At 40.0% G+C, this 10,948-nt stretch overlaps 1 protein-coding gene and 2 non-coding genes across 3 annotated transcripts; 1 reads left to right on the top strand and 2 right to left on the bottom strand.

Annotated features, from left to right (window-relative positions):
- Nucleotides 1-3,806: 3,806 nt before the first annotated feature.
- On the bottom strand, nucleotides 3,807-3,878 carry trnap-agg (transfer RNA proline (anticodon AGG)). The gene has a single exon. It is a non-coding gene; the product is annotated as a tRNA-Pro (tRNA).
- A 1,229-nt stretch (nucleotides 3,879-5,107) lies between these two features.
- trnap-ugg (transfer RNA proline (anticodon UGG)) lies at nucleotides 5,108-5,179 on the bottom strand. Its single transcript has one exon. It is a non-coding gene; the product is annotated as a tRNA-Pro (tRNA).
- Nucleotides 5,180-5,609: 430 nt separating this feature from the next.
- Nucleotides 5,610-10,602, top strand: setd6 (SET domain containing 6, protein lysine methyltransferase). The gene is made up of 9 exons (XM_069686724.1): nucleotides 5,610-5,698; nucleotides 6,106-6,186; nucleotides 6,336-6,480; nucleotides 6,586-6,727; nucleotides 6,848-7,042; nucleotides 7,154-7,295; nucleotides 7,999-8,179; nucleotides 8,948-9,084; nucleotides 9,199-10,602. The coding sequence occupies exons 1-9, from the start codon at nucleotides 5,672-5,674 to the stop codon at nucleotides 9,541-9,543; spliced, it is 1,395 nt and encodes a 464-aa protein (XP_069542825.1). The 5' UTR covers nucleotides 5,610-5,671; the 3' UTR covers nucleotides 9,544-10,602.
- The last annotated feature ends 346 nt before the right edge of the window (nucleotides 10,603-10,948 follow it).

Below are 10,948 nucleotides of genomic sequence, written 5' to 3'. Positions count from 1 at the left end.
AGTTCAGCTAACAAAAAAAAGCTAAAATTCAATTTGAGATAAACGCGGTGTCACAAAAGCCGTTCAGCGTTTAGATTTCCCGACTTCCTCGAATGCATCAGAAATTATCGATCCACTTCCGTTCAACAAACAAATGTTTTTTTCTCCTCTTGAGGACAGAACTGACAAAGCTTGCATTTTTTCTTTTTACAAACCTGCATCATCATGTTGTAATTTCGGCAAAGGCAAGACGCGTTAATTACAAGTAAATCTCAAGAAAAAGGGTTCTTTTTCTGTGAACGCGGCACTTGAGGTCGTTTATCACTAATAGCGATTCGCTAACCGTTAGCTCCACATTTCAGTGTTCCCGTAAGGTCATATTTCTTCCACATTTCCGGTGTCATTTGCCATTTCCCGAACAAGTAAATTGGATGGACATTATTACTTTGGACAGCTGGACCGGTACACCTGATAATTAACCTTCTTAGCACATGTTTTGGCGGTGGTAAAGGCGGTTAGCCACTAGTTGTTGTGTCACCTGAGTGTTACGAATTGGTCAATTATTAACAAAAGGTGATGTAACTTATTTATTTTACTGCTGAGTTCACTGACGCATTAATTAGACTAAAGTATAATCTTTGATGTACTGTTTCTTTCAAATGACACTGCTGAAATAACATGAAGGCAACAGGAGCAACAAGCCGGAGAAGAAACTAAACAGACTGATGGAGAAAGTCATACAGAAGATAGTGATTAATGGCAAAGTGAGTCAGGAGAAGGAAGAAATAGAGGAGGAGAGAGACAGTCATGAAGAGCATGAAGGTACATAATACAAACATGTTAGAAAATAGTGAAAACATATAAATGGTGACATTAAAAGCACAAGGTATTGACAGTATTTTTTTATACAATAATATAAAATGAAGAAAAGCAGAAAATCCTCACACTGACAAAGATTAGAATTTTTGCTAAAAAAAAAAGAAAAGACAATGACAGTTTTAATGGTTGAAGAATTTTCTATCAATTGACTGATATATTGATTTTTTTTTATATGTGTACATTCTGCTAAAGTCTGAAATAAGAGTATGACTGATAAAATCTAGTATCATGGCCAAAAAAAGACTCAAAAGGGATATGAGATGTAATCGCTATAATCACAAAGTGACATGAAAACAATATTAAAAGTAACTAACTACAAACTAACCAGATAAATATTGCTATTAACAGAACTTGTAGGAAATACCAGTATATAAAGATCTGATTACATTGCCAGCAAGTTAGTATAACAAGTTGGTGCAAACGTGTAAACACATTTGTTGATGATCCAGATGAGACATCCAGATATGTAAATAGTGGTTCCAAGCAACACATCAGTGAAATTAATTGGGCATAATAATTTAAAATGTTTGGTTTATGTTGTTTTTTGTTCTTACAGAGAAGCAATGTAGAGGTTCTAGTACAGACAAGGCCAGAACAGCCACAAGATCCATTTGAAAAACCCAGCTCACATGAAGGCAGGTAAGTAGAGTACAGGACCCCTCATCACTTCATTTTTGCTCTATGTTAATTCATATAATAGGTGTGAATATATTTGTAGAGTTTAAAATCATAGGCTGCAGCCTTGTGTTTCTCTTTTTGCCACATAAGTTAAATTTAGCTGCTGCTTAAATTTTGGTGACCTCCAGAGGTTAAAAACAGGGCTGAGGTCGAATATGCTTTTTAGTAACGGAGTGAAACGACCCGAAAGTGTTTAAGTGTCAGCAATGATAAGAGCGGTTTGAATTCTGTAAATGATAAGCAAAGGAGCTTCATTGCTTCCTTTATTATCTCCTTTAGAATAGGAAACACTCACTGGACCGTCCTTTATGAAAGGAGAGGAGAAAATAGTGACCCACAGTTCCTTGCAGCCACAAAATTTAAAGTGACGAACATCTCGGCGGTCATAAAAACATGCATCAACATGACAGAAGATAATAGATAGTAGATTTAAATGCCAACTTGACTGGATTAGACACTGGTTGTTTTTAAACAATCAAACTTATGATTCATGTGGATAAATATAAGAGGAGGGTGAGAAATATTCTAAATATGACAACATTTCATTTCACCTTTGGTAGCTTATTTTCCTTCTTTATTTAATCCCCACCTCCAATGAATCAATCAATAAATCAAACTGTATTTGTGTCTCTACTGTAGGATACAGATTAAACCCACGCACCTCTTGAAGTGTTCTGTTGTGATGAGGTTGATGAGGTTCAGCATTATAACTAGAACGTGATCGTTGTTTTGCCCGTCATATGATAATAATCGTCTGTGATGGTGGAGTGGGTTAGTTTGCAGTTTTGTGTGCTTCACACATTACAAGCTCATAGTAAGACAGAACAAGTGTAAATTATTCTTATATCATCGGTAATACAAATAAGGTAAAAGATAGCTACCTAGAATAGGTTCGTATTACAAATAACAGAAACAACGATTTTGGAACATAAATACAGTAAAATAAGTGATTAAAAAAACATTTATAAAATCATTAATTTATTAATTCTTAATCTTAAACAGGCTGCAGAAGTTTGTGCACATTTAGATATATGAACGCTCTAGCTGTTCTCAGGTCATCAGACTGATGCTCCTAAAAGCTGCCTCGTCCTGACGGGCCGTACTGGCTCAAACACTCTAAAGATCTTAATGAGGTCAGATTTATCACGGAGTTGTCCACGTATTTATGACTGCATGAAACAACACGGAAAGAAAGCACCGGGCGATAGATGCGCTCTTTGTGGGTACATTGTAGTTTTTTTTATACATGGCAGAACATCACATGGCCCAGTCTAAGTGGGGTTGGATTCTCTGAGCACTGTGGCCATCTTTTCCTTACTCCTTTTGAATTGACCTCACACCTCATGATGTTTTCCAAGTAAGTGAAATCGGCCTTTGAGGGTGACTTTGAATAAAACAACATCTCTATCTCAAAAATTAAATTGCGATCTGACAGGTAATTGCAATCAATCAGTTTCAGATAAACACACATAACAGTGGTCAAAAGGCATTTACTGAATATTAATATATATTTTTGTGATTGCTCTATGCAGAAAAGCCTGGGTTTTGGGTCTGATTTGCTTGACACTTATGGGAGAATGTCTTGCATTGCTTCTGCAGTCTATTGATCAAAAAAGAGTTGTACAGTGTTATTTTGTTTTGGCAATAAAAGGTTTTAAGAAAAAAGAACACCTGATAGTTTGACTTTTGCTGGCTTTTTGAAAAAGGTGCGTTAGTTGTATTTGATGTGATGATGTGCTGAATTTAGTTTATGTTTTGTATATTTCATAGGTTTCATTCATGTAAAAATAACATTTTGTTTTAGAAAGGAACTGCAATTTCTCCTTTGAATTCTGTGACCCTATATATAGAGGTGTTTACTGCTGTACTTCTACCTTTTTTAGAACTAGTGATGTGGCAACTTGGAGCAACATTTTATCTAGTCCAACAGCCCCCTCTGGTTCATCTTACTGGGCATCATCACTTGCAACACTTAACCCTAGAAGCACTGATACTGACAGCTTTTGGCATACAGTAAAAAGTTTTTGTTTTTTTATTAAATAATAACATAAATCAAGGTAAATATCTATAACTCCCCTTGTCCCCCATCAATCCATTCATTTCCTTTGCTTACCTGGGTCCTGGTAACAGGGGCAGCAGGCTAGGTAAGTTGGTCTAGATAGCACTCTCCCTAGGATTTAATTGCATTTGCTCTTTTGGACAATTAATGTTCCAATGGATGTGTTGACTACAACATTTTGGCTTGCTTGAACCCTAGAGGTTCAAAAGGAGGGCTCGTCCGGGATTTGAACCCGGGACCTCTCGCACCCTAAGCGAGAATCATACCCCTAGACCAACGAGCCACACTCCTGCTAGAAAAAAAGGGGGTTGATTCTCATCCCCTGACCCTCCCAGAAATGCAGTTTAACTCCACACTGGTGATGTGGCAATTTAAAGGCCCTTACCTTAAGTGGCGAAAGAGCACCCTCTGCTGTACAAAGTTATACATACCATTTAGCGCTTGCTCCCTGAACTCCTCAGATCATTCTCTGATAGAGTTGTGCCTCACATTGACTTTACTCTGGAGAGTTTAAAAATAGTTTTAAATAGTTTGTGTAAGAGCCTGTGACACATTTTAGAGGCAAGTCTGCTTCAGAAAGATCATTTTAAAATTGACACTGAGGATGATACCTACATCACCATTTTTGTCATTTGTGTAGCGATATTAAACCAAAGAACACTTTTTTTAGTATGACATTTTTAGCTTAGAGATAGTTTGTTGATCTCCCCCTGTCTCTTTTCCCCATGCCTTAAGATTAGTGTAACATATATTAAAGCCTCTGATCCTCTGTAGGAAGATGAGCCCTCTCTGGCCTTTCTTGTAGAGTACCCTCTATTTACAGATTCTGGTTAAAAATAGAAAGTTGGACCAAAGAAGCATGTTAATGTTCACAAGGTCTTAAGTCATCAGATAACAACAGCATTAAATACAGCTGTAAACACACCCAATACACATTAAGGACGCATTGAGTTCCGGTCAATCAGGCCATATTCTGAGGTTGTCTGGGAGTGTATGTGTCCTGAGCCACACTGAAGAAACACCTACTCTCTGTATCTAGGTCATCAGTTATTCAGAGTCAATGGCCACCCGCCTTTCACTTTTGTCTGATTAAAAACTTACTCGTAGAAATGTTATGCTTAAGGTGTTAGTGTGCTGTGAAAAAAAAAGGAGGGACAGTACATTTTTATTTTTCAATATGACAGGTCTCGTTACAAAACATAGGAAGCAGGTGAGATGGAATCTAGAAAGTGGCCGAGAGATGTGACTCGAAAGCTCTTGCATAGTTAATAATAAGGCAGCACAGTGAGGATACAGATTTTTCATACTGGGCATAAGCGTATATAACACAGATCTACATCTCACTTTTAACAGAAACTCTGGTCTGCAGTGGAGTTCATACACCTCTCTTTGTACTGTAGCATAAGTTATGAACAGATTGCTCAGGATGCATGATGACACAGGGTGTAAACAGCCTCTGTGGGTCATGTATGATCTGGTCACAGTGACCTTTAACCCAAGAGGGTTAAAATTGGGCTCGTCCGGGATTTGAACCCGGGACCTCTCGCACCCAAAGCGAGAATCATACCCCTAGACCAACGAGCCGCTTGATAGATGATTTGACGTTCATGTCTTTGTACATAACCTGTCAAACTGGTGATGTGGCAGGCTAAGATTTCAGAGCTTATCTGACTGAACAACACCTGCTAGTGGTCATCGAGAGAATTACATCACACAGACCAACAATCGCGCGAGCGGAAGTAAGCGAGGCAGCTTTGTAAGGCATTTCTATACAGTACATATAGTTCAAGGCTGACATAAGCATGTTATGAACAATAATCAAATTCTATATATTTAATTAACAATTGCTTTCACTCAGGGAGTGATGCAGGTCGTTGTACTGAAAATGTGAGGCTATCTTTATCCGCCTACAGGTCCTCGTTTGGGTCAAACTTAACGCACGTCGCTTTCACAGGCGGCATGTCCGCATCATAGACTCTGTATATACAGTCATTGGTCCGCATGCTCGGATTAGCTTTGAGCTAGTTCACTAGTCTCAGCGCCTGCTAAGTCCCGGTTTGGAATAACATCTACAAGATGGCAACAGACGCGAAACGGTCAAAGGTGGCAAATCAATCAGTTTTAACTAAAAAACAGATACGACTGAGTGAGCTTTTTGTAAAACATAATGTGTCTTGTGTACTAGCTACATTGTAAGGTTACAGTCAGCTTCTTGTGTCAAAAGCTGCTACTGGAACATGCTGTGTTTTTTATGAACGCTATTTCTGATGAAGATCGGGACAATCTACCTTAACTAAATGTTCATAGTTTTTAAAGGAGGCTAGTGTGTCCTTTTAATTTAAGTGATGGTCACGGTCTGACATTTACGTGCAGCTTTTATTTTAGTACGAAATTAATTAGTTGCTTTTATAGCGTCAATATGCTGTGTCTCAAATACGAGTACTTGTCACAGTAAATCCGAGTGCAAAACTTTGTTTGTGGTGTTGAAGTTTCTCTCTCTGCACTAACAGGTAGATGATGGTTCAGAGCTCAGTCCCCTGCAGAACTTTCTACAGTGGTGCGACAGAGTCGGATTGGTACTCAGCAATAAGGTATGCAATCAAAAGTTTGTTTCTCCAGCAGAATCTGTTACATTAAGCAGTCTCTCCGTGACTGTCTTTCATTATGGGCATCTATTTTATGTAGACTAATTTATCCCTGGTAATGGCCAAATATTCAGGGTGGATTTGTCTCTCTGTAGGTATTTGTGAGTAAGGAGGGAACTGTGGCAGAGTACGGGATGATGGCGAAGGACAACATAGAGGAAGGGGAGGTTTTGTTTACCATCCCCAGATCTGCTCTTCTCCACCAGGGAACAACCAAGGTCTCAGCCCTGTTGGAAAAAGGTGTCAGTGACAGCGACAACTACAACGTTTTTGTAATGAATTAAGCTGCCTGCCTCACTTTTTTTCAGTTTGTAACCTCTCTTTTTTGCCTTTTACCTTCCACAGAGAGGTCATCTCTGGAGACCTCCTCTGGTTGGGTTCCCCTGCTGCTGGCTCTGCTGTATGAGTACACATCTTCACAGTCCCACTGGAAGCCCTACCTCTCACTGTGGACCGACTTTAAGACACTGGATCATCCTATGTTCTGGTGAGAAACAGTTTTTTAAAACTGGTGTCTAAACCCCATTACTTGTCTGTTATTGTGCTTGGTAATGTAACGGCCCTTTACATTAATGTCCTGACAGTAATTCAAAGTTCATGTGTTTAGGTCTAAAGAGGAGAGAGACAGGCTGCTGAGGGGAACAGGTATTCCTGAGGCTGTAGACACAGACTTGGTTAACATCAAGAGGGAATACACAGATGTGGTCCTTCCCTTCATCACCAAACATCCTGACCTCTGGAATCCCAACACACACACACTGGAGCTGTACACACAGCTGGTGGCCTTTGTCATGGCCTACAGGTTAGTGATCCCCAGACAAAATAAATGGCCCAACTTTACTCTTCTAAATTCAACTCGCAATCCATTTGTTCCTTTCCACCATTCCCTCCCCGTTGCTCCTCCTCTCTGTAGTTTCCAAGAGCCACAGGAAGAGGAGGACGATGAAGAGGAGGAGGAGGAGGATGGGAAGGCCCCCAACCCACCCATGATGGTTCCCATGGCAGACATGCTTAACCACGTGTCCAATCACAATGCTAACCTGGAGTTTACACCGGTGAGGGAACACATCTACTTTTGATACTGTTGGATTTTTCCTGGTTCAAATGTTAAGATCTGATACTTTTTGTTTAATTTGTCAGAATAGCTTCTCATCATGATGGTATAGCTTAGTGGGTAGAGCAGGCGCCCCATGTCTAGAGGCTACAGTCCTCTACGCACTGATCACAGGTTCGACTCCCGGTCTGCCGATCCATTTGGCGCATGTCTTCCCCCGCTCTCTGCTCCCCACATTTCCTGTCTCTCTTCAGCTTTCCTATATAATAAAGACAAAATGCCAAAAATAATCATCAAACCCCCAAAAAAGGAATAGCTGTGAAAATATATTACTAAGAAGTTTGGTTTGTTGAATAAAAAATATATATTCGTGGTGAACAGGGGGCTGAGCCTGAAGGCAAAGCTTTCGATCTACAATCCAACCCTCACCTGTAGTCATTCATCCTTGGGTAGTGACTGAAAGTATGAGATCGCGGATAAGTGGCTGAAATGAGTTTCCTCCCAAGGGTGTCCGGGCTCAGCCTTAGACATAGAGTAAGGAGCTCAGACATCCGGAGGGAGCTCGGAGTAGAGCCGCCCATTTAATGTTTAGAGCAAATTTCTGGATTAACTGTCCAGTTATCACTGTGTAAACCTGTGTACAAAATCAGTTTACATCTCACTTTTTATCGCTTGTCCTCTCTCTGTGTCTCCATCTTTCACAGGCTAGTTTGAAGATGGTTTGCGTGCGCCCCATTCATAAAGGCGAGGAGGTATTTAACACCTACGGACAGATGGCCAACTGGCAGCTGCTACATATGTATGGTTTCACAGAGCCGCATCAAAGCAACAGCAACGACACCGCTGACATCCCCATCACCAACCTCTACAAAGTCGTCACACAAGGTGATTCTTGACTCATCACAGTACCAAAAGAGAGAAATGTTAAGAAAGAAACGAGAAAAGAAACGTGTCTTGTCGTCTTCTGGATGCGCTTGACTGCCTTTGTGATATGGTCAGAAATTCGTGACTTTACTGAGTTAACTGTTTCTGTTTCAACTGAACCACAGCGGAGTTTCTTTGTGCAGAGTGAGCTATTATAAGCCTTGTGTGACCCAGAGACAGCAACCCCCTGAAAGCAGTGTCTCTCAAAGCAAAATCAGCCACTATTAATTCTAAATGAGATGAAACGTCCAACATTGTAGATGACAGCTGTTCCAACACCTGCACCTTTGGTTTTCTATGTTTAATCTCACACTGTGAACTTTCCAGAAAGGCTTCTAATTTGTCACATTCTCACCAAATTGTTATCTTGACTACAACTTCTGGTGTGTGAAGGGACAGGAAATCATGAATCAAAATCTGTCAGTTTAGAAGGAAAGACATTTCACCAAAATACTGTTTTTAGTTAACTAATAAACATTGAGTGCAAGAGTCCAGCTCTGCTCAAACTTTGTGACTGTGGGGAGCAAGAAAGCCCAGATGCTCTCTAAATAATGTCTCCTGCTAAATCAACTATTATAAGTTGCTGTTGATTCGGCTGACCTTATTAGACCGCCTTGTCTTTGTCTTCTGTTTTTTTTAAGGAATTTCCACTCAATATCATGGAAAGTAACCCAAACACAACCCCTATTTATTTGTGCTGCCTATTAACCCCCTCTTCATCTCTACCAGGTATTCAGTCTGACTTGGACCGGCAGCTGGTGGAGGAGCAGTGGGAGATGCTGTGTGAGATACTGCAGGAGAAAGCAGCGTTTGTCTTTGGCAAACAGGGCTGCCTCACAGACACAGAGCTTCATACTGCGCTCAATGTAAGGGGGAGCAATTTACACCAGTTTGTTTGTACACTGCATAAAACTTTAAAACACACAAGACCACTTTGTTAGAGGTGAATATTTAAGGACAGTGTTGCTGTGTATCTTTAGGTGCTGTGCATGTCACAGGAGGAGTTCTCAGAGTTCAAAGAGAATGAAGGATGGGAGGAAGATGAAGAGGATGATGAGAAGATTTCCCTCGCCTTCTCTCACGATGGTCTCCCTGGATTAAAGGCTTCCTGGAAATGGCTGATTCATGAAGCAGCCCGTCTTACTGCGAGCTCCTACACAGGAGAGGAGGAGGGGAAGTTGGGCGGACAGGGTGGGGACAGAGACCAGGTGCTGATAGAGAACCAGGCAGCACTGGCAGGACTGAGCAGCAGGCAACAGAATGCACTGCAGGTACGCTGCGGACAAAAGAGCATCCTGCACAGACTGATGGAGCTCACCAAGTGACGAGTTCAGCTGAAGCAGTGAGCGGGATCTCGGGAGGAGTCTTTTTTTTTTATCATCTCAGGGGGATAACTAAAATATGTCTTTCAAAATACAGTCAAATGTTTTTCCTGATCTGATTATCAACAGTCCTTGTTTTGCACCCCTTAAACAATTCACACTATAGTGTTTGTTTAAGATGTTTTCTGTACATCATACATACAATGACAAAGTGCATCATTTAATAGTCAGCAAAAAGCTTTCTGCAGAAAGATTAATCTGCATATAACAAACCCCTTAGACAGTCATCGTCATGTTAAAGAGGGCAGAGACTCTTAAATGTAATACTTACAGGTGTTCTGAGCTCATGACTTGACGGTCTCAAAAAACCTGTAGCCCGTGTTTCAAGCACCATTAGAAGTTCAAGATGAATTAAACCTGTCCTGAGACCACCCCTTATTGTGGTATTGAGAGCCCTTGAGTGAATGCTATAAGGAAGAGAGCTTCAAGAGACGGGGGTTTAAATCTTATGACAATGAATGACATAGGAAACAGGAGACCAAGTTAGGTTTTACGTGCGACTAAGTTGGTTACAAAATTTTGTTATAATGATCTAAGATTGAAATTTAGAAGCACATGCATTTTCACTTATATTGCAATTTTAATAAGATTTGCGATATTACTTTATATTTTCACTTATATTTGACTTGTTTTATTTCTCTAATTTTGTACTGTATTTTTGGAGCTATCTGGAACTATAATTTCCTTTGGGATTAATAAAATTCAATCTTATCTTGTATTAAAGGGAATGATCATTTTTACATCATTATTCTCATGTTCATTCAAAAACATTAAATGATTATGGTGTGATTTTTGCAGGGATCTGTAGCAAAAAGATGTTATTTAAGTCTGTGTATGATGTGTAGGCCAGACCATCTCTGCAGCACAATATTTAAATTAAAATGGTATTTTGACACACATTTCACCTTTAACAAGTATTGCGCCTCCTGCGATTTGAAAACGGCAGTAGGCTATACTATACTGGGATTTTGATAAAAACAATAAATTAATTGTTCAGCCCTATAGTGACTCAATTACTTGCTCATTTGATCAAGAACATATTCTAACATTTGTAAACATTGTTTGCCTTTCCAGCACTGGTAGCCATGTAACATGTCATACTGCTTTGTGCAAAGCATTGGAGGATGCTTTTGTCTAGTCTCCACTACCCCAATACCCTAAAAGAATGGAACACCCTTCTCTCAGCAGAAGAATCATTTATCAGTCTAATTTTGCACATATTGTGGTAGAATTAGAGTATATTTTCGTAATCAATGCTTCAGTTCACCAGTGCATACACTAGTTGTCACATATGAAACCTGAAAACTAGGTGCATTACTAGCCCGTTGGCATGCGATTTGTAACATTT

Source organism: Semicossyphus pulcher, unplaced genomic scaffold, assembly GCF_022749685.1.
Source record: "Semicossyphus pulcher isolate SPU_LCO1_2020_fin unplaced genomic scaffold, fSemPul1.0.p SCAF_8, whole genome shotgun sequence".
NCBI lineage: Eukaryota > Metazoa > Chordata > Actinopteri > Labriformes > Labridae > Semicossyphus > Semicossyphus pulcher.
The sequence above is the reverse complement of the archived record's forward strand: the minus strand, read 5'-3'. Positions and strand labels throughout refer to the sequence as shown.

Bases quoted from the DNA above. Each gene is read 5' to 3' on its own strand.
- setd6 (XM_069686724.1), top strand. From the start codon at position 5,672: ATGGCAACAGACGCGAAACGGTCAAAG. The intron at 6,187-6,335 runs GTATGCAATCAA...GTCTCTCTGTAG, and splicing joins GATTGGTACTCAGCAATAAG to GTATTTGTGAGTAAGGAGGG. The intron at 7,296-7,998 runs GTGAGGGAACAC...CATCTTTCACAG, and splicing joins CTAACCTGGAGTTTACACCG to GCTAGTTTGAAGATGGTTTG.